Raw genomic sequence first — 22,909 nt, 5'->3', positions numbered from 1 at the left:
GATAAGTTTTTAGTAAAGACTTTTTAAAAACTTCGAAAAAATTTATCCGAGTTGCTCATACAATGTCACGTCCGGGGTAGAAGAGAGGGAAATGGCAAAATATGATGAGGCGAACATGCAAATCGGTCCTCAAAATACAGTAACATATCTAGACAATGACGGATACACCATATACCGATCCCTGATCGACTTCATGATGACGACCATAAAACTGTACTGATTACAATCTTGTAGCAGCATAACCCTGTTTGGGAAGTCTAGTTGAAAGAAGTCTTAAGTTATAAATTTAATAAGATATAGATTTTTTATGATATATTTATTTTTTTACACTCATAAACAATATATTCACATAAAAATACCATGAATATGTTTGCCTTTTAGGCATCCTACACAAGGCACGGATATACCGCAAAGAAAGTATTATATAAGATATTTTATTTCTTTTCTATAATCATGTCAAATAAACAGTATCAAGCCATGCAGTATGTATTCCTTTGAACAGCCGAACGTACAATGCACACCCATGCTTAATACCGAACACACTGCTTGATGTTAGACCTTTTTGGAAGATATCGACCAAATGCGTTTCCTCTGCCCTGGCTCACGTGCACAAGTTTACACTTGGTTTGGAAAGGACCCGTTTACCATCGGTATTTTTTCTTCACGACTTTCTTTTCGTATCTTAAGAAATTTTGAAATCCAGCGTATACTAGATTGTATTTAACTCGATTAAGGTTGTCAACGCAAAGTTTGTTGAAGTAGGGCGTTAGAGCAGATAGGAAATATGCACTCCGTAATTTGAACACTGTCGAAGATGAGTTTCACTTTTGATATTACAATGCAAATATTATTTAGCATTAAGAAGACCATCCTCCTAAGTCTGGGTTTTGGGCCACCTTCTCTCCCTCAAAACCGTGACTTTGAAGGATGTAAGAAAGCGGTATATTAAAACTCATTTCCTTATTTATACTGATGAAATTTCTTTGTACTGAAAACGTGATTGGAAAATATGTGTAATTTATGTAGATATACCTGATGTATTCTTTCAAACCTAAGACTGACCTGATAACTGTTTTGATATGGTTTGTATTGTTGTGTACTGATGGGTATTTTTTATAATAGCTCGTGTTGCTATATCTTAAAATTATCAATAAAGAAAACTTTTCCTTCTTCGTTCAATCTTTTCCTCTGAATATCTTCTACCAAATAAACTTCCTTTTGTCATTTTGTTTTTATTCTATTAATATTATATTCATATTTCAATCAAAATACTTCTTTTTTTTAATACTTTAAATTTTGAAAGCACTATGATATTTTTTTTTCAAACCGTTAATTGTTTTAATATAAAAATACCTGTAAGGATATATTTTTTAAAATTTTAATTGTATAAAATGTTCATGTATTGTTCCAGTTTTATTAGAGCCCCGATTAACATCATAGATAGGCCATTTACAAAAAAAAAGCAGCAGTTCCATTAGAAAGAACAATCACAAATGGCATGCATTAAATCATTCAGGTATACTGCGGCTAAGCTATGAAACGAGCTGCCGAACCACACTAGAACTCATGCAAACTTATGTCAGTCAGTTTAAAAGTCTCTTTAATGCATGGAATGGCAGATTGTTCAAGTGCATCTTATGCACATAACCTCTCGCTTTTGTTAAACTTCAGTGCTTTTTATGTCCTTATAGTGCTATCTGATTTTTTTTCTTGAAATATTCCACTTATTCCACAAAGAAACAAATTAATAGAAAAACTAAATAAAGTTGATAATCTTGTATTCTCTAATTTATTTTTTACAATGAAAGAATTAGTTTCCCTATTAAACAGTCGCCTATTCAATGTAGTCAAACTAATTACAAAATTTATGAAAATGTTTTGAAATCAGAAAAAATACATAAGTTTATTAAACTGTATACCACTGTTGCACCATAATAAAATTCTTGTTCATATTGATATGTCATATTACTTTTATTTGCACTATGTTTTGTATTGCATTATGCTATAACCATTTAATGTAAAATGTGTTTGTGCTAATAGATATCGTCTATAATTGTCTATTGTCTTATTATTTTTTGTTTTACTTTTTCCTGTTCAAAATTGATTTTTTAAAAGTTTGAACTCATTATTTTCTTGTCATTTTATTGAAATAGTATTATACTTACTTTATTATTTCGCTTTTGATTTAAAAATAACTTTTTGTCGTTTTTTTTCTAGAATTCATGACGCTTCTTGCACTTGTTGTCGTTTCTTGTCGCTAATTAGTTTGACCCTCCTGAAGTCTCGTTATATGATAAAAAAGACATTATTCTCTCCAATTTTCATTTAAATTGTTTCTATAGAATAGGATTTTTTTCTATTTTAGATTATTAAAGATTATTATGAGTTAGTACTTGGTTAAAATTAAAAATAATTTTCTTGTTTATGTACTCTGTGTCACGTGATCAAAATAAAACCAACATGTCGTCTGACAGCAGGGGTAGTCGACTGGTTTCTGACTTGAATAGTGTCTTTAAGAAGGATCCCGAGATGTAATAATGAATAATTACCATTTTATATAGTTATTTACGGATCTCATGTACTTGGCGATCGCAATACTCAACTAAGACAAAAAATAAGAAGAACTATACTTCCACATTTATCAACAATAGACAATACACTAATTGTCTACATGTACATAAGCAAATGTAAATTTATGGCTTATCCATGATGTATCTGATGTTGAAATATCAGTAGTAATATTAGGTTTTTAATTTTTTCAACCAGAGGGAGTTCAAATATTCTGTGTATCACTGTTTTGCTGAAATGTAAAGTATTGGTTTTCTTTTATTTTCTGTTTTCCTAGGCCTAGGTATGGTCAAAAATGTGGTACCCATACCCGTACCAACTTTTCCCCATACCCAAATAATGTTTTGCTAAAATATTTATTCTTATGGTATGTTAAGAACTGAAAATTGCATGAGATGTGAGAAAGTCTCTTTCACTTCATTTCTCATCAAGAAAATGATGTATTTTTGATATTTCTTGTTTGATCGGTTTTCTGAAGTCAAAAGGTCCAAAATGTGTAACCAGAAGTTACCATATCCAACTATTTATTGACTATTTCTAACTATTCTGTCCGATTTTTACGTTTTTCTACAATCATTAAGAGGTTAAAGCTTCACCTTAAGACTAAGATAAAGTTTTGAAAGATTTGATATTGTTTTAAGAAAGAAGTGATTGAGTTTAATATCTGCACCATACCTAGCATCTATCCCCATACCAGCAAAGGATGGATACGATTTTATCCAGAATGAAAAACAAAGTCTCATAAACAGTCTAATGCGATTTTAATTTATTGTCAATGAAAATTTTGATAATATTATAATGTTCTAATGTTAAATACGCATTGAATTAGCAAAGATAACAGAAATACTGGACTTTGATTTTGGGTGCGGGAATTTCGGGTTACACATTTTAGACCTTTTGAATACCGAAATTTGAATAAAACCATTTGTTTTCGACAAACATTTTACAAATCATTAATTCTTGCCTTACCATCATATCATTTTGCAACTTTCAGCTGGAAATAACAAGTAATAATGAAGAAATTTTCAAAATAGTATTTGGGTACAGGGAAAAGTTGGTACGGGTACAGGTTACACATTTTAGACCACACTGTTTTCCCAGCCTACATTTAAATATGTAAGTTTTATATTTATAAGGGATGCAAAGTTTTCTTTCTGGGCTATCTTTCAGCTGACTGCTGCATGACGTGTTGTATGTTGTGCAGCTATCCAATAATTTTCATTCTCACTCGATTGGTATGAGATTGAAAATTATCATATAGCAAGATCAAAGAAATTTTAAACAAAATTGTGATAATAGTTATTATGACAACACTAAAACACCACAGTAATAACTCTGGGGGAAAAAACACTGGTACAATACTAGAAGACAATACATGTACTTATATGTACATGTAATCCAAGATTGTGCTCTGACTTCCAACAGCTCTTGGGCATGTGAAGTGAGAGCAATTTTGGACTAGGACTTAAAGAAAGCTGTTGGAAGTCAGAGCCACCTCAAATTAATGTACTACAAAACAACAGAAATTTTTATTTTTGAAAAAATGACAATTCTAATACAATACTGGAATACTGCAACATTTTTTTATACCAGTATTGTGGTCGCCAAGTACTGGAGATTTCCAGTTTGTTTAGGTAATATACTGTACAAACAATGTATCTCAATACTAGAAAATGAAAAACTGTAGAGTGATATCAGTTTCAAAGTTGCTGTCTTTGAAATCATTAGGGTTTGGGCAGTAACTCTGGTTGTAGTCAGAACAATTAGTTAAAGAGTGACAACTGGTTGGCCAAAATCAGAATTATATGTCTGAGTAGGGTGACATGTTTACCTGCAGATTGCTGCTTCTGTGAGCTACATTATAGCACAATAAGGATCAAGCTCAGGGTGTTGGACTAGTACAAAACGGGGTCTGTTTAATTGGTCAAACCTTTTAATCTTTAATGTATGAAATATCTGCCATAGTATTAACCATAATCAATCAATGTATTAATGAATTTCTAATTTCCTATTAATCATTCACTATTCTTTCAGTGATGAGTATGACTTCCTCCCTGTGGGGGAACCAAAGCACAACAGAAGTCCCTTAATTTTACAGGACCATAAATTAGGATTAGAGATGTGGAGTGTAAAAATTCTTCATCAGTATGCGTACAATACCCTGATGTCTTGGAGAGTCAAAGCTGCTAATGCCAAATTTTTAGGCAAGTTTTCGACAATTGTAACTTGTACTAAAATTATTTATAAGAAAAGAGAGAAATAATATTAATTAAATGATGAAATTGAGGCTAAATCTATAATTACATGTTACATGTACATGCACTTGTCCAATATTTGAAAAGCTGTATGCATTTATTAGTTATACATGTATTTATGTTAGAATCCTATTGGTACAGCTAAAGAGAAGCATAGTCTGTATTACATCTCATCTTTAAATGCTTGGGCATCATGGTTATTCATTTGTATATACATGCATGCACAGTATTTGTGGTGATTTCTGTGTTTGCTTTCAAAACAAGGTTATCCAAATTCTAGATAAGTAGCAACAGTAGCACCCTTTTAATACATGAATGTATATGTACCTTGTACATGTATTTAATATTATAGTTCATTCATCCTATCATCAATCATTGTTTAACTAAAAATCATAATATTGATATGTTAAATTTATCAAGTTCTCCTAGGGTTAATGTAATCTTAATGTAGCTTGCCAGGGATCACTTTTGGAGTGGGTCAAAAGCCATATTGGTCCTAAAAATGCAAAAATGCCCCAAAAAGTGCATGGGTAAATGGACCATTTTTTTGTATAAATACTTGTCATGCATTATATGGTATTGGCTCATTGTAATATTTGAAATCACCCATTTCATGTCCCAAGAATGGGTCATTGGCCCAATATGATTAAAGTTTTAGAGTTACATTGTATCACTGTTTGTTTTAAAAGCAAGGGAAGCACTAAATTATAGATCTCATCTTTGGCAGATTGAGAGAAAGCTTGAGGAAATATTTTCTGCCTGGATCTGAATTTGTTTCAACTTGTGATGTTATGGGGTCATGTCACTTTCATTGGTTACCAGTATTGTTTTTTTTAATTTGGTCTGTTCAAAGAATCAGATATTAAATTTTATTTTATTAAAAAAAGTAAGATCTTTAATGACATTTCAGTTTCAGAAATACATGTACATGTATATCAAGCTTGAATATAAAACCCATACTTGCCACAGTTTATCATTTTGTTTTTTTTTCAAGTTGTGCTTCTTGTAGCAATTTATTCAAATGTACAATATTAATATAATTAAAAAAATCCGGTCATTATATTGCATCCTAGCAATCACTCCATTACTCAAGAGTGGAAGAGAAACAGATATGGAAAGGGAATTATCTGGGTTAATGTACAATGTAGTATATATATTTTATTGTTTTATTTTATATCTAGCTCCACCTGATCTGATAAGTCTGACTAGGGCTATAATACTAGTAAATCCTGACTGTGCCATTGCTTGGAATGTAAGGTATGGTTTTAAATTTGTCAGTGAACTTGAACATGAAGTGGTCTTGTATTTTCACATTGTAACTTATTATACCCCATGCAACTACGTTGTGAAGGGTATAATGCTTTTGACCTGTCAGTCCGTTTGTCAGTCCCTCATCAGTTTTCTGGACTTTTTTTTCTAAACGCTTGCAGATATTGACATGATTTTTGGTGTATAAGTTCACTATGATAAGTTACAGGTCAAGTTTATGTTTTGTTCCGCTCTAATGAATTTTATCGAAATTACAGGCCTTAAACTTAGCAAAATTTACCAAAATGACAGTATTCCGGTATTTTTTTCTACACACTTAAAGATATTGACATGATTTTTGGTATATAAGTTCACAATGATATGTTGCAGGTCAAGTTTACATTTTGTTCCGCTTTGATGATTTTTACTGAAATTACGGACCTTGAAAGAGTAATCAAGGGAACCAAGGTTATAGCTGTAATCAAAAGAATGTAATCCAGGGACAAAGACCAGACATGGAAAACAGACATATACAACAAAGAACAAAAAGTAACTAAAATCATACATACAAAGTAACAAAAGCAAATTGAGCAACTCGGACTCCACTTAAGACTGGGAGCATGGACCAGGTGCACCAGTAGGGTAAGTGTCCTCTGCTTTTCTAGAAACACCTGCCGAGTTACTCACAAAAAGTCAAGTCCGGGGTAGACAAACGAGGAAAGGAAAACTATGACCTGTCGAATACATCAGTTTTCATGGTGCAGATGGATACACCATAATGATCCACAAGTTCATGATGACGACCATAAAACTTCTGTTATGATGACTTCAATCTTGTAGCAACATAACCCTGTTCCAGAAGCCTATTTGTTAGAGCTCTAGCGCGATTCAAAAAGTCTGTGTAGTTTCGGCAAGCTCTGGCAAAACATATGAGTTGTGATATGAACACGCCATACACAGGTGCTGAAGGGATGTTGCCACAGATGAAACTAAAGTCATCACGTTTGTCGTGAAGTTTGGTCAGTAGTTTTCCTTTACCATCGATTTCTAAGTGTAGGTCAAGATATGAGGCTGACTTCACAGTGTCTGTTGTATCCTTTATCTCGAGTTCTTTGGGGTAGATGCGATGTATCAAATCCCTGAAATTAGGATAATATGTCATCTATATAGCAGACTCTGAGATTAAAGGATCTAGCTAAACGATATTCTTTCTTTCAAATCAGATCAGCTGTAAAGTCAGCCTCATAAGAGTGAAGGAATAGGTCAGTGAGTTAAGGAGCAAAACTTAGCAAAATATTAACAGAAAAAAAAGTTTTCCTGACTTTTTTTCTAAACGCTTGCACATATTGACATGATTTTTAGTACAGAAATTTATCGTGATAAGTTACAGATCAAGAAAATGTTTTGTTCTGCTTCGATGATTTTTACAGAAATTACTGGCCTTGAACTTAGCTAAAATCACGGAAATAACCGTTTTTTAGACTTTTTTTCGAAACGCTTGCAGATTATGACATGATTTTTGGTGTATAAGTTCATCATGATAAGTTACAGGTCAAGTGTACGTTTTGTTCCGCTACAATGATATTTACTTTGGATTAACTAAAACTCAAAAGAAATCACAATATGGAGTTTGATACTACCATTCTGAGTAACAGAATTTAGTTAGAAGATAAAGGTCTAAAGCCTAAAAAACAGGTTCCTTCTACATGTATTTCTCTTACAAACAAATTTACTTGAGTATCCAACATGGGGACACGTGTGGTATGTGTTTGTGCTTACTAAGGTTCTTTAATTCTAAATAAATTAACGATTTGTTTCAAGAATAGCCTTGAAAATTTTGCTTAACTTCCATTTTGTAAAATTAATTTTTGGTACTAACATCAAGGCTTATTCAGTGAATGTTGAGGACAATATTATATGATTATGAAACAGTTATAAAATATTTTACCATTTAGGAAAAAGTAAAGATTTCTCCCTCCTTGTGTGTGTGGTTTTTGTTTTGTCATTAGTTAGTTTAAAAACATTACTGAAATGATATTTACAGAAAGGAGTTGATAGATAATGGTGACTTGTCCATTGCTGATGACCTTAAACTGGGTTCACTGGTGCTTGGAAAGCACCCCAAAAGTCCAGAAACATTCAGCCACAGGTATATGTTCTCATAAAAGAAACAATTGTATTGTTTTTCCTATTTCTATTTATAGTTTTCATGAGGCTAAGTAACATAAATGGTAGATTTTCATTCATCCTTCACAAAACTATGGGGCAGGTGGGAGAATTTTATTTTTTCAAGATACTTGCTAGCCTTATTTTAGCTATTTGAAGTATAGATATGTTCTAAATCCATAGCATCATCAGTTTCAGATTAACAGAAGAAACATCATTTTAGTCATCAAGAAATAAAATATTTGTGTTGAAAAAAATTCTGATTTTTAAAATTCCTGGCCCAATCTTTTTATTTTTGTAAATTTTTTTAGGGGTGGGAGAAGATGAGAATCTACTAATAAGTAATTGAACATATTTTTGTTTTAATGTGGTTCCACTAAAAGTACTATCTTAAAGTGTTAATAAGGTATAAATTTGTTAATTTTGTCATTATACTGGACACAGCTTTACAGATGGTCTCACTAATCACTTCTAATGTTTCTATCACTTTATATGTGTAAAAAGTGAATTTCCAGGACAACTAACATCTAAAAATAACATACTATATGTGAAGCTGGGAAAATAAAGCTTTCAAAATCATTATAATAATGCCAGTAATGGTACAATGATGGTAAAACTGTTACACAAAATTTACTTGAATAAATCCACATTTTTACCTTTTCTGCAAACTGATAGCATGGGTGCAAATTACTCACACATGTAAACAATATTCATATACTTTCATGATAAATTACAAATATGATATTATAGTACACACTCTCAGCTTTATTGTCCCCCGCCACAATGCAGAGCGGGGACATAGAAATGCTGGTGTACGTCTGTCGGTCCATGCGTCCGAAATATTGTGGACACAACTCCTCAGAAACAGCTGAACAGAATTTGACCAAATTTTGTAGGATTGTTTGTTACCATATGTAGTTGATCATACTTAACCTCTATTTTGATTCAACAATTTTTATGGGAGTTATGGGACTTCGTTCACTTTTCACATTATTCAAATAGCAACACCTTGTGGATGCAACTCCTCAGAAACCGCTGAACAGAATTTGACCAAATTTTGTAGGATTGTTTGTCACCATATGTAGTTGATCATACTTAACCTCTATTTTGATTCAACAATTTTTATGGGAGTTATGGGACTTCGTTCATTTTTCACATTATTCGAATAGCAATACCTTGTGGATGCAACTCCTTAGAAACCGCTGAACAGAATTTGACCAAATTTTGTAGGATTGTTTGTCACCATATGTAGTTGATCATACTTAACCTCTATTTTGATTCAACAATTTTCATGGGAGTTATGGGACTTCGTTCATTTTTCATATTATTCGCATAGCAACATCTTGTGGATGCAACTCCTCAGAAACCATTGAACAGAATTTGACCAAATTATGTAGGATTGTTTGTCACCATATGTAGTTGATCATACTTAACCACTATTTTGATTCAACAATTTTTATGGGAGTTATGGGACTTTGTTCATTTTTCACATTCTTTTTTTGTGGTTTTTTTTTGTTGTATGAAGAATTCTTAACCTAACTTAATTTGATTCATTAAGAACCTTGAATCACCACATGGACTTATGAAAGCACATAAGTTTTGAATCTGCTATTTATACAAGTGTCAAACATTTGTAATTCAACTCTTTCTACAGTGACGGGGAACATATGGCTATGCGTAACATTCTTGTTTTGAGGCTAAAAACCACTAATTCCACTTCCCATAGGCTTCTATGCTAATTTCACAATATTCAATGGCTTCTCTGGACTTCACCTTAACTTTAACCTGCAGAGGACTATATATCAGCATGATTCTACATATGTCAGCTCACAATCCTCAGAATGGCATGTGGGGTTAGCAGACTTGCAGTGCAGTACTGGTCACCGGAAGTGAAGTGTCTATAAATAGCATGAGAAATCCCAGTGTTTTCACAAGATAGGGGTATATTTAGAAATCATTATGGAGATTAGACTTCACATCACAAGAAGCAAAATGCACCTATGCAATGTACAGAAATGTTTTTCCTTTCAGAAACTGTTTAAATTTTTTAAATGAGATGAGAACTTTTTTCACAGCACTATGAGGAACAGGGGTAATTTCTGCATAGGACTATTTTTGCGTATGTTCCAAATGCTCATTGGTTGAATTGGTGGTCTGTAACCTAAATTGACTACTTTTGATCAATATACACACAGATTATGCACTTACAATGCATAGATCTAGGTTCATTGTGTTTTTGGTACTACATGTATATAGAGGGGTGGCCATTTGACCTGGAAGTGGTATTAGTGAGGCCTGAATACACTTACATGTAGCCATTTGTTAAAACTGATTAACTCTATTTGCTTCCCATGTGACGAAACATGTAAGCCTCTTATTTGTTATTTTAGATAAATGTACAATATAAATTAAGACTGAATGTTTGTTAATGTGTTTTTGGTTATATAGTAGTTCTATAGGAGATGTTTCCTATAACATAAAGGTATACTCATTGGACCTGCTTTTTGGTTAAGATATACTCATTGGACCTGCTTTTTGGTTAAGATATACCCATTGGACCTGCTTTTTGGTTAAGATATACTCATTGGACCTGCTTTTTGGTTGTATAGAAAAAAATTTGAGCACATTATCTTTATATTTGGGAAACCTATGATTTTTTAAGTATTTTGTTTTTTATTAGAAAACTTTCCCATAAATTGTCTTCATTCCAGTTGGCTTTGTTTTATACCTGGAAAACGTGATTTTGATACTTAATTTTATTACAATGTTTACATGCTAGAAAGTATACATTTGTATATACCCAGTGTTTGTATTCAAATTTGTAAGATTCTTGAAAGAGAAATCAAAGGAACAAAGATTTGAGCAGAAATCAAAAGAATATAATCCAGCGACAAATACCAGACAAGGAAAACAGACTCATGCAACAAATAACATAAAATAACCAAAATAACACATACAAAGTAACAAAAGTAAATGAGCAACCCAGACTCCACTAAAAACTGGGAGCATGGACCATGTGCACTGTTAGGGTAAGAATCCTCTTCTTTTCTAGAAACACCAGAATAAACACTCTGAAAAAAGGATTTAGTTTTCAAGGCTTTATCAGCTTAACATTTGTAATAATGCAGTTTTATGTACTGTAGACTTGTGCTTATTTTATAAAGGTGAAAACTAATAAACAACCCAAATTGATATTATTCAAGGAAAGTGATGCTCTATATACATTTTTGTTAAAATGTTATTTGATTAAGGATGATCTACCTTAGGCATAGTAATAGTGCTTACCTTCTCTATATGTGTATTACAGGAGGTGAATACTTCAGACTTTGGCCGACTCTTGTCTGTGTTTATTTCAGGAGGTGGTTATTTCAGACTTTGATTGACTCTGTCTATATTTATTACAGGAGGTGGTTATTTCAGACTTTGATTGACACATGCTTGACCAACAGTAGTGGTAGTACTGTGAGTAACAACAGTGTTTACAGTAACTTTGTCAATATGGATGCTATTGATGTTAACCTTGACCCTAATGCACAAAATGGACTTCCCGCTGATCCTGCCACAATACAGCAGGACTATAGGGACCATGCATTTAAGGAATTCAAAATTTGTCAGAGGGCTAGTGATGGATATCGTTCTAATTACAATGCATGGACGCATAGAATATGGATTCTTAAGAATTGCTTCAATTGTTCTATTCAGGTAGATTATTGTATAAATTGATATTTAGGGCGGTTATGAAGAAATCAGAAGTTTCACATAAAGTTTCATTGCCCAAATTTTTTTGTATTAATGGTACACAAAGGTATTTGATATTAAAAAATTGGTTGAATATATTTCATCTTTCATCTAAAAGGAATATGTAGCCCAAATTAAATTGTTCATAGTGGATTTACTTGAAATTCCAATTATCTTTCCCGTGTCAAAATAAATCATATTTTGCCAAAAATGTATCTACAGTATAGTATTAATTTCTAAGTATATTTATTTTTTATTCCCATCTGTCTGTCTGTAAGTTCATCTATATCTATTAGCTGCTTATGGTATGGGTAGTACATGATTTATTACCAGGAATGATGGATAACCCATTAGCAAGTTCTGTGTAACATAAATAATACTTTTAGGTATTCAAAATGTATATGATTCTACCATGTGCTTACTATACTGTTGCAGGTGTTATTCGGAGAACTTCACACCACCGAAATTTGGGTATCAAAAAATATCTCTGACCATAGTGGCTGGCATTATAGACAGTTTTTATTAGGCTTTCTTCAGAAACAGGCAAAAGATCTGGAAGAACAGTTTTCTGTGTGTTATAAAAGTTTGATACAAAAGGAACTATCTATGACCACAGATCTCATTAAAAGCTACAAAGGACATGAAGCACTCTGGTATCATAGGTAGGTATCATGCATACAAGGTATATACTTCAAATTTTAGTGGATTGTGTAGATTTTCTTATACATTTCAAATTTTCATTTGCAAATAGATTATTATCATATTTTTAGATCACCTGGCCGATGGCCACGTGAGCTATTGCCATCACTTGGCATCTGTCGTTAACAATTTTTCAAAACTTTTCTCCTCTGAAACCACTTCACTAATTTGAAACAAACTTGTTAGACATGTTTCTTGGGGTATCCTGCATAGAACTGATACGGGGATTTTTGATCCGTCGAAAAATATGGCTGCCGTTACTAAAAATAGAACGTAGGGGTCAGAGAGTGGTTTTTTTGCATATATCTCCTACTTTGTTAGGTTTAGCCAAATTCTGACTGGGGCATGATGAGATCTATCTGCAGTCAAATTTTCATTTTAATCTATCAAGCCATGTTGGAGTTATTGCCCTTTTTCAACATTTTTTGCTATTTTTAATGTTATTTCTTTCAAAACTCTTCTCCTCTGACACCACTTGACCAATGGGAACCAAACTTACTTTGAATGTTGCTTGGGGTATTGTGCATGGAACTGATAATGGGATTTTTGATCCTCAAAAACATGACCGTTGCTACTAAAAATAGAACATAGGGGTCAGACAGTGGTTTTTCGCATTTATCTGAATTCTGACATGGGGCAAAAGTGTTCAGCATGATGAGATCTACCTGTGATCAAATTTTGGTGTAAGTCTGTTGACCCATGTTGGAGTTATTGCCCCTTTTGGACGTTTTTTCCTGTTTATAATGTTATTACTTCAAAAAGATTTTCTCCTCCGAAACTGCTCTACAGAATTCAATGAAAGTTTGTATTTTTGTTTTAAAGGGCATCCTTAACAAAATGAATGTTTGGATTTTTTATCTGTTATAAAGCATGGTCACTGTTTCTAAAAATAGAACATTGGGGTCAGACAGCAGATTTTTGCATATATCTTTCAAAACCATTCGGTTTAACCAAAATCTGACAGAGTTAAATTATTCAGCAGGAAGAGATCTATCTGTGGTCAAATTTTGGTGAGAATTTGTTGACCCATGTTGGAGTTATTGCCCTTTTTGGACGTTTTTTTTTCTGTTTATGATGTTATTACTTTAAAAAATCTTCTCCTCAGAAACTGCTCTACAGAATTCAATGAAAGTTGACATTTTTGTTTTATAGAGTATCCTTAATGAAATGACTGATTTTTAATCACTGGAAAAACATGGCTGCCATTTCTAAAAATAGAACAATGGAGTCAGACAGCAGATTTTTGCATACATCTCCAAATCTGTTAGGTTTAGCCAATAGCTTTCAATTGCTGACATGATCCTTATTATAAGGCTTACAAATGTGGCCAATGAATCAAATGGAGTCAAAATTGTCTGATAACTCCTTGTTAGAGTTATTTCTCTTAAAAGGCAAAAATTTAATCAGGTGAGTGATTCAGGCTCCTGGGAGCCTCTTGTTATAGTTGAGGCAATTAAATCCAAAATCTATATGTAATGCATGTGGCAAGATATTAACTTCCAAGTCTATAAAGGTATGATGACTTAACTGTTTGCAGCAAGCAGTTTTTTTCCTTGTGTCACCAATAGTGAATGCCTAAACCTTGTCTGTCCATCACATTTAGGGGATACATACTACATGTATCTAGATTAGAGACATTGTTATGATATCTTTCTATCCATCAGACCTTCTACAACACATTTGGATACATCTCCTGTAAAACCACATTAGAAAAAAATAATAGATTGCGTTTATATTTGTTACTTTGTATTGTTATAAGTGTAGATTTCCATATTGCACCACCATTTTGAAATATCAAGTTTTGTGGGATTGAGTATAATAACTTTCAAATCTTATCAGCAGCAATGTACTTACTGTTATGAATTTGCATGAAGTCATCAATTTTTTTTTTTTATGGGATACCCGGCAACTGTGTGGATACCACATAAAATTTTGATTTACCAAGATGCAGGAACAATAAATCACATGTGACGGTACAAACTTTTGTCTCACCTGGCCTAAAAGCCATGTGAGCTATTGTCATAATTTGGCGTTTGTCGTTACCTGCTGTTCTTAGCTTTCTTTCTAACATCATCTCCTCTGAAACTACTGGACCAATTAGAATGAAACTTGGCATGTTCCTTAGGGTATCCTGCACAAACTGATCATTTAAAATTTTTGAAATGTTGAAAAACCAAAAAACATGGTAGCTGTTACTTAAAAGAGAACGTAGGGGTCAAAATACAGTTTTTTTTTTTTTTTGTAAATAACTCAAAAACTTCAATTTAGCAAATTGTTTGGTGATATTGTTCTGCAACAGAAGACTATCTTTGCCAAAATTTTCAAAATGATTTGTCGCCAGATGTAGGAGTTACAGCCCCTTAAACATATTTTTTGTCATTTTTCACATCGACAACTTTGAAAACCTTCTTTTCTAAAACCATGAAACAAAATGTAATGAAAGTTGTCTTAATTGTTACTCAGTGTATGCTGCATGAACTGATTATTAAAATTTTGCAACAGTCGAAAAACATGGTTGTTGTTACTAAAAGTAGAACATAGGGGTCAAAATGTTATTTTTGCTATTTTTCCTCAACTATAGAAGAATGATAAGAATGATAGGGGTGATGAAAGCTAATTATAAAATGAGCATGTTATTATGAGTTGACTGGTAGTATTGAATTTTTTTCCATTTTGTGGCCATTCTCACAAGCTTAGATAAATAGGCACATTTGAACATTTTGCCATGTCCCTTATTTTCACCGTTATGTGGTGGGGTATCCCTTAATGTTCCATTAATGCCCTATTTTACCACTCATGGATTTTTCCTGTATTAGTCATAAACAGCAATGCTCACTTAATTAATACCCCACATCACCATTCAATAAAATGCACTTTTTGACCTCCAAATCGTTTTGGATTAAAATCTAAAATAGGAGGTGTGCAATGAAAATATGTTCAAACTCTACAAAAGTTTCATTAAACTCCATTCAGTGGTGTTGAAGGTGAAGCAAATAAAATATGAGTACCCCTTGTGTAATGGAAGGAAGTAGACAGAAGGAAGGAAAGACAGACAGACACCCCTATTGCTATATACCCCCACCCACTTGCAAGAAGGAGTATCAGATGCAGATGTGTAACATTTCCTGGAAAAAATATTAAGTTTTGATAATTTAAAAAAGAATTTGTCTTTGAAATTACAAAAAATGCCTCTTCTGTTCACCATTTTAATCTTTTGCTACCAACTTTGTCTTAGATGAAACCAGCAACAGTTGATTGAAGCAGTACAATTTTTTTTTACATTAAAAATCAATACAAATTTTGTCAGGGTTGAGAGTTTTTCTACATGTGCAAGCATCAATGAGCAGATCCCACATTTTGTTGTAAAATACCTCAGATTTTAAAGACAGCAGACCAAAGACAAGAGAAATTTAGTTGTCATTGATTGAGTAAAGTTGATAAAAGAACTTTGGCGTAGATTTAAATGTGCCATCATTGAAAATATCAGTTATTTTATTACAAAGGCATACCATGTTGGTAAAACATGAAAGATAACTATTCCTGAATCCCTATTATTTACTTGCGTATAACTATCAGTTTTGTAAATGTTGTTACATCTTTATCTGGCAAAGCATCATGGAAACCCATTTTACTTTTAGATAATTTGGGGATCAAATTCTTTCTCCTTTTCCTGTACAAGGACATACATGTAGCAACATTTTTTATATCCTTTTGACTTAGGAAATATTTATCTATTTTCAGCAGCTCCCCTTTGATTTATTTTGATGGTCTTTGCTATATGCCACACACAGAATCGCAGCTGCCAAGTTTCTGCTTTGTGTTATCTTTCTGATGATTGTAGGTGTTCTTTGTTTTCATGATGGCAAAGCCTTCTGGGTCTGTAGTTAGAGATGCTTTTCTGTACTACATCTACAAAGACAAGAGTATACTACTATTATTGTGTAATATAACAAGGAGTACTTATTGATTTCACATTAGAGGATTAGAAATATGATGTTGCAAGCTTTGCCTGGCAAGGCATATTCTTACTTGTGCAGGAAGTTAATATTGAAGAACAACTAAAATCTCTTACATTATATGCCTTATCTGCCTTTTAGCCACATATCAAATTTGATATCAATCCATCCATTGGGAGCAGAGATTTTTGTGACAAAAGTTTTCTCTATCATTCCGAATTGTAAAAAGTGGCAAAGTCTCACATAACAGGAAGTTGATAACTGACAGCATCCACAGTGGTGTACAACATATGCCCCATTTATGTAAAGCTACACACAAAATTTGAAATCAATACATTGATTTGGATCCAAGATTTTTGTGACAAGAAACTTTCTGTCAATCCATATTCTTAGAAGTGACAATGGCCCACAAAACAGGAAGCTGTCATATGATAGCACCCAAAATGGCTTACAATGTATGCCCCATCTATGTAAAGCTACATGCCAAGTTTGAAATTAATCCATCCATTGGGAGCTAAGATGAATGGAATGATGGATTGACAAACAAGGTGATTTTCATTATTCACCCACTTGTTGAGTGGAGGTATAGAAAATCATTCAGTTACTTTTTAACCTCAAATTTTTTAATTTAATGATATGTAACTTCTTAACATTAAGAAACAATAGTTTAAATACATGTACATATGCATGAACATAATTGATAAATTTTATCCATATTATTCAAAGTATTTGCTCAAGTTGTTTAATAATCAGATGTGTTATTCATTTTGTCAGATTAAATCAACACAATTAAAACAAATGATTCTTTATTGGATTTCTCATTGGATTTCAACTTACTGGGATGATATGGTTGTATCTACTTTAAGGCAGGTACAAGATTGCAAGCTTCATTTTTGTAAAACTAGAGGCTCCTTGCAAAATTATATGCAAGGTATATACACATGTGGCACAAAAGTTATAGTTGATTTTTGAAAAAGGCTGCACAAAATTAAGACCCCCAATTCCCTGAAATGTAATATCAATAATAAATGTAAACTTAAAAATTTTGGGAAATGTAGAATTGAAAATTTGGTAAATTCCTGGAAACATAACATGCCCAGGTTATAGTAACAGTATATTAAGAGGTGTACCACTGTAATCTCTTAGTGTGGCATGGAATTAAAAAAAAATCTAATTTGTTTAATTGACAACTTTTTTTACATTTTATGATCTAAAGTAGGGTATAAGAATTGAATTAAAGCGCATATGAGGCATACAGTTTTGAAAAATCAATTGTTTATGAATTATCTATCTTATTTTGATAATTAGCCTGTCACATTTATTGTAAAAAGCCTTTTAGGGTTAATCTGCTTGTTTCATCATTCTGAATTTTACAGTTGGATAGTATTTATCTAGAATTTGTGTAAAATCAAAGAATTAAGTTTCTCCATATTTTTATAACATTTTTATTTAGTATGAGGAAAATACATGTGTCAAGAAACATTTAATGTGTTAAGCATGTTCCATTTTACACATTATCAGTCCATAACTGTTCATATTTTATGATTTTACGATAAACAAACAGGAAGAGCAGTGATTTTAAACAAGTAAATTTGGCGGGAAAATTCAAATTTATAAAAAGTGTCTAGTTATGGAAAATCTTATGTTCATCAAGGAAATTATCTTATAAACCTGAAATTGGTTTTATTTGAATATTTTCAAAATAATTTTTTAATGTAAATGCAAATTAACTTTTGGACAGGTTTAAAAATTTGGGAAAAAGGTAAAATTGAACAGAATTTGTAAATGTGTGGGAATTTGGATACTGTTTAACTATTATTTTATACTTCAGAAAAAAGAACTTCCAGTGCTAATGACATTTTGATTGACTAATTTCCTTCAAATTTTGTTAAATAGTACATTTTTTTAATATAAGAACTTGGATGGGATATACAACATACTTTTTTACTCTTGTCTTTGTTTCCCCACCTATTTTTTTTCCAGAAATTTTAACACATTCTTGCTGTTGGTATGTCATATGGAGGGATCCATTTTTGGAAAAATTCAATAATAACTTTCTGTTTACCAAGGACTTCGTTTTATTTTTTTACTTTATATTTTTGAAAGTTGAAATTTTTCTCACACTTTTCTCAGCAACTGCTCATCATATCTGCTTGAAATTTCAACACATTCGTCCTGTAGGTATGTAATATGTTATATGGTGGGATATATTTTCAGAAATGTTTTACAACTTCCTGTTTACAGAAAACTCCGGTTTTTTTTTTCTTATACATGTATCACGATTGAAAGTGAGAGTATCACTAGTGAATCACCATTCACAGATTTCTTGTTTTTCGTGCTTAAGTTTTAGAAGGTTGCAATAGTAGTAAATATATATCTTTTATTTTTATTATTCCAGGAGATTCATATTCCAGAACCTTTGCCAGAGTTATTCAGCAGGGACACTTGTAGAATTGTTTCATTCTCAGATATATAATGAAGATGACCTTGTGTTAAATAATAGTAAAAAAAAGACCAAGTTAGAAAATGAAAGACAAGTTTTATTGCTAAGGGAAATTGATTCTGTGTCAAAAGGTGATTTAACAAGCAAAGACAGGTACCATAGGACCCTTGCACAGAGATATATTGACTGGATACAAAAGTTTGCAAGGTCTTTAGAGAGCTAGCAGTACATTCAAGAAAGAGTTGATTGAAACCCACAAATAAAATTATGGATATTGTTGTGAGCATTTATTTGGGCATTTTTAATATATTGTCTCATACCTAACATATCATTTTTTTTAAATAGGAATACTGTGGAAGTATTTAAATTTGTGGATACCAATTTTTGTAAGTTAGGGAAGAAATACAAGTTTGTGAAATCTTGAATTCATGCTTTTGAAGTGTTAAATATACACATCAGTTGAAATATCCTTTTCATTAGGAACCCGATTTCATGGTTTTGCTTACCCAAAAGAACTACGATTGGTACCCCATGAACAATAGTACTTCCACAGTATAAGGAACAAAATTTTTTGTTTAAAGTGCTTCAATCTTTTACAAGTGACCTGGAAGTTGTTGAATTAAAGCTCAAATATAGAAGATTTATAACTCACTGCTTTTATTTACAATGGTATTAAAAAACACAGTAGTTCCTGGACTTACACAACTATAAAAGCAGGATATGTAATATGAAGTAGAGAGATAGGATTAGCTTTTCAAAAGTTACAAAAATGATAAAATTACCCACTGAAAGGACCGAGGAGTGATGTATACTAATTAACAAGAGATAAAACATGCTTCTGATACTACTTGATCAATTAAATTTCCTCAAATTTCAAAACAGTAGAAAAATGCACATTTCAAACAGAAAAGTTGTGATTTGTTATTTTCTCCTCAGAGAAGAATTTTCCATACCTGGAAACCTTTAAAATCTCTAAACTGGCAGAAGTTAGTATTTTTTTTTTATTGACATTGTCACAAGAAATTAAAAGTTAAAAACCTAAACATTCAAACATTCCAAGTCTGAAATATAATTATGTGAGACTTAGTATTAAACAGTCTATCTTCAATTTCATATCATAAGTATTTGTCACTTATGACCACTCTTTACAGAAACTATGCATGACTGGCTATAAACTAAGTATATTATCCGTGGTAAAACTCATGAATACAAATTCAAACTTAACAAATTGTCCTTCTTGTAATACCACTAATACATCTATGGTCTTACCAATCAAGATTTGGGTACTAAGCTTCTTTGCCTTCATTTTTAGTAGTTTAATTCTAATGGGATACATTTTAAAAATCCTCCTTTATTGGTATGGATCTTTATTTTTTACAAAGACTTTGAATTAGTATACCACTAGTAAAGAACATATAGGGGCACTTACTATATGTCTGATATGATAATCTGTATTACCGTACTTACTGGATTCTATTGATACTTAACACAGTGATACATCACTAAATAGAGATAAGCATACTTTCATTAATTTTGGTTTTGACAAGCTTTGTAAAAGGAATAGGCATTAAACTTATTGAATTTTGAGGTAAAAGTCCTTTTGTAGGACTGTTCTACTGGTAAATGTATGTTCGTTTTCTTCTGTTTCTTTGTAAGTACTTTATACTATGTCAGTCAGGTCATTTGTTAAAACTTTACAGAGTGCTAACTGTCATTTTATAAGGTCATGCATTGCATTCTGTACACCCATATGAGATACTTTTTAAGGCAAATCATAGTCCGTCTATCAATCCATATACATGTATCTAATAATAATGGACATGGAAAAATACTTTCACTGATAATTACAATGTTTGACATCATGAAAGGAGGCTTCTTATAATTTTTCATTGATTACTTGTTTTTGTTTATATGATATTACATCAACAGCTTTTTATTGTCAAAATATTTTCCTATTCCTTGTAATGTTCACACAATGTCGTACATAGATCTTGTAAGTGTAAACATATATGTCAATCGTGTATTTGAAAGAAAGACTTTGTAAGTGTTACAAATGTAAGCCAAGAGTGTATTTGATAAAAAGATTATGTTAGTGTTACAAATTTATGACGGTAGTGTATTTGATACTATGACTATGTATGCTTTAAAACTCGAGTCCCTATATATTGTTACAAATGTAAGTTTATTGGTATATTTGATAGGAAGAACTTAATGGGTAAAAGATAATGACTTTGTTAAAAAAAACTAACCATTAAATAATCAGTAGATTTAAATTTGAGGCTTTTAAATAATGCTACGACTGTAAGATTCAAGTTTTTATACCCCCACATTGAAGAAGAGGGTATATTCTGTTTTAGCTCTGTCCTTCCGTCCGTCCGACCTTCCGTTCGTAACCAAAACATTCATAATTTTTTTCTCAGGAACTTCTGATCATGGCCACTTGATATTTGGTTTGCAGCCTTGGCTAGTGTTTCTATATGGTGTTTACTAATTTCTGTCCTTTCATACAACTACTGAAGTAGTAGTTCACAGATCCCTTGTTTTTTCATAGGCAATACTAATTGCTCTATTTACGTTTTAAACAATTGAAATTTGTAGTATAATCATTTACAGTCAGGTAAATGTACTTGAATTTTAACAGATATTTTAATTGCATAATCTTCTAGTCAGAAATCTTGTATACACAATACAATCCTCTTATCTCTTCCCAGGATGATACAAGATGTGCATAAACTTCTTGATCAGATAAATGTTTAGACTTCATCTTGTAATGTGCACATAAGCAAGGAAAATGTTGAAGTTTGATCAGAAACATACTGCAAAATTACACATTTTGTTAGGAAGAAAAGAGAGGTATAATTACTTAATCGTAATTGCCCTTAGATTATGTAAATATAATTCAGTTTACTTAGTATGTAAAGGCGTTATAGGTAGCAATCATGTATCATCACTGTATACAGTACATACTTAAAATTAGAGTCAATGAAGTGTTCCATCATTGCTTCAAAGGCTATTTCAGAAACATAACTTGTTCTTTAGAAACCAAATTATTGATATCTAGGATTACATGTACATGTATACAGATCTGATATTGCTGGTAAAAGGTCAAAGCTAGTAAATGTACCATCATTTCACTGTTACAACACATGGGAATTATAAATGGTATATAATGTTTTCCTGTAGTGTCAACAAAATGTACCAACAAAACCATGTTATGGAGTTGTATGATTATTGCAGTTTATTGAATGAAATGTATCATTTATTAGTTAACCTTGTGTTTTTGTATTGTATTTAAATATCCATTGCGAATCTTTGTAATACCATTATGTTATAAAGTGACAAAAGGAAAGTTTGTTTTACATTTTGTTGGACTACTTAAACTTAAGTGCTTGACAAATTCCGACAAAACTTGGGTAAAATTTAATGCTTTTGTTTTGTTTTGTTTTGTTTTTGTCTTTTTAAGCTCACCTGGCCATAACCCAAGTGAGCTATTGCCATCACTTGTCGTCCGTCGTCGTCGTTAACAATTTTTCAAACATCTTCTCCTCTGAAACTACTTAATAGATTTGCATGAAACTTAAAGTGATTGTTCCTTAGAGTATCCTGCACAAAGTGACCGTTTAGATTTTTGATCGGTTAAAAATCATGGCTGCCATTACTAAAAATAGAACATAGGGGCAGCAGATTTTTGCATATATCTCCAAAACCGTTAGGTTTAGCCATATTCTGACTGGGATAAAAGTATTCAGCATGATGAGGTCTACATGTGGTCAAATTTTGGTGAAAATCTTGACCCATGTTGGAGTTATTGCCCTTTTTGGACATTTTTTGCAGTT

The 22,909-nt window shown here is 32.1% G+C and overlaps 1 protein-coding gene across 1 annotated transcript; it reads left to right on the top strand.

Moving 5' to 3' along the window:
- The first annotated feature begins 2,417 nt into the window (after positions 1-2,417).
- On the top strand, positions 2,418-22,382 carry LOC148621727 (protein prenyltransferase alpha subunit repeat-containing protein 1-like). Its single transcript, XM_088576406.1, has 7 exons — positions 2,418-2,531; positions 4,603-4,772; positions 6,005-6,080; positions 8,116-8,220; positions 11,642-11,939; positions 12,411-12,637; positions 19,029-22,382. The coding sequence occupies exons 1-7, from the start codon at positions 2,425-2,427 to the stop codon at positions 19,294-19,296; spliced, it is 1,251 nt and encodes a 416-aa protein (XP_088432532.1). The 5' UTR covers positions 2,418-2,424; the 3' UTR covers positions 19,297-22,382.
- The last annotated feature ends 527 nt before the right edge of the window (positions 22,383-22,909 follow it).

This window comes from Perna viridis, chromosome 3, assembly GCF_037379345.1.
Source record: "Perna viridis isolate PV_CMFRI_1.1 ecotype Kerala chromosome 3, ASM3737934v1, whole genome shotgun sequence".
NCBI classification, from domain to species: Eukaryota; Metazoa; Mollusca; class Bivalvia; order Mytilida; family Mytilidae; genus Perna; species Perna viridis.
The sequence above is the reverse complement of the archived record's forward strand: the minus strand, read 5'-3'. Positions and strand labels throughout refer to the sequence as shown.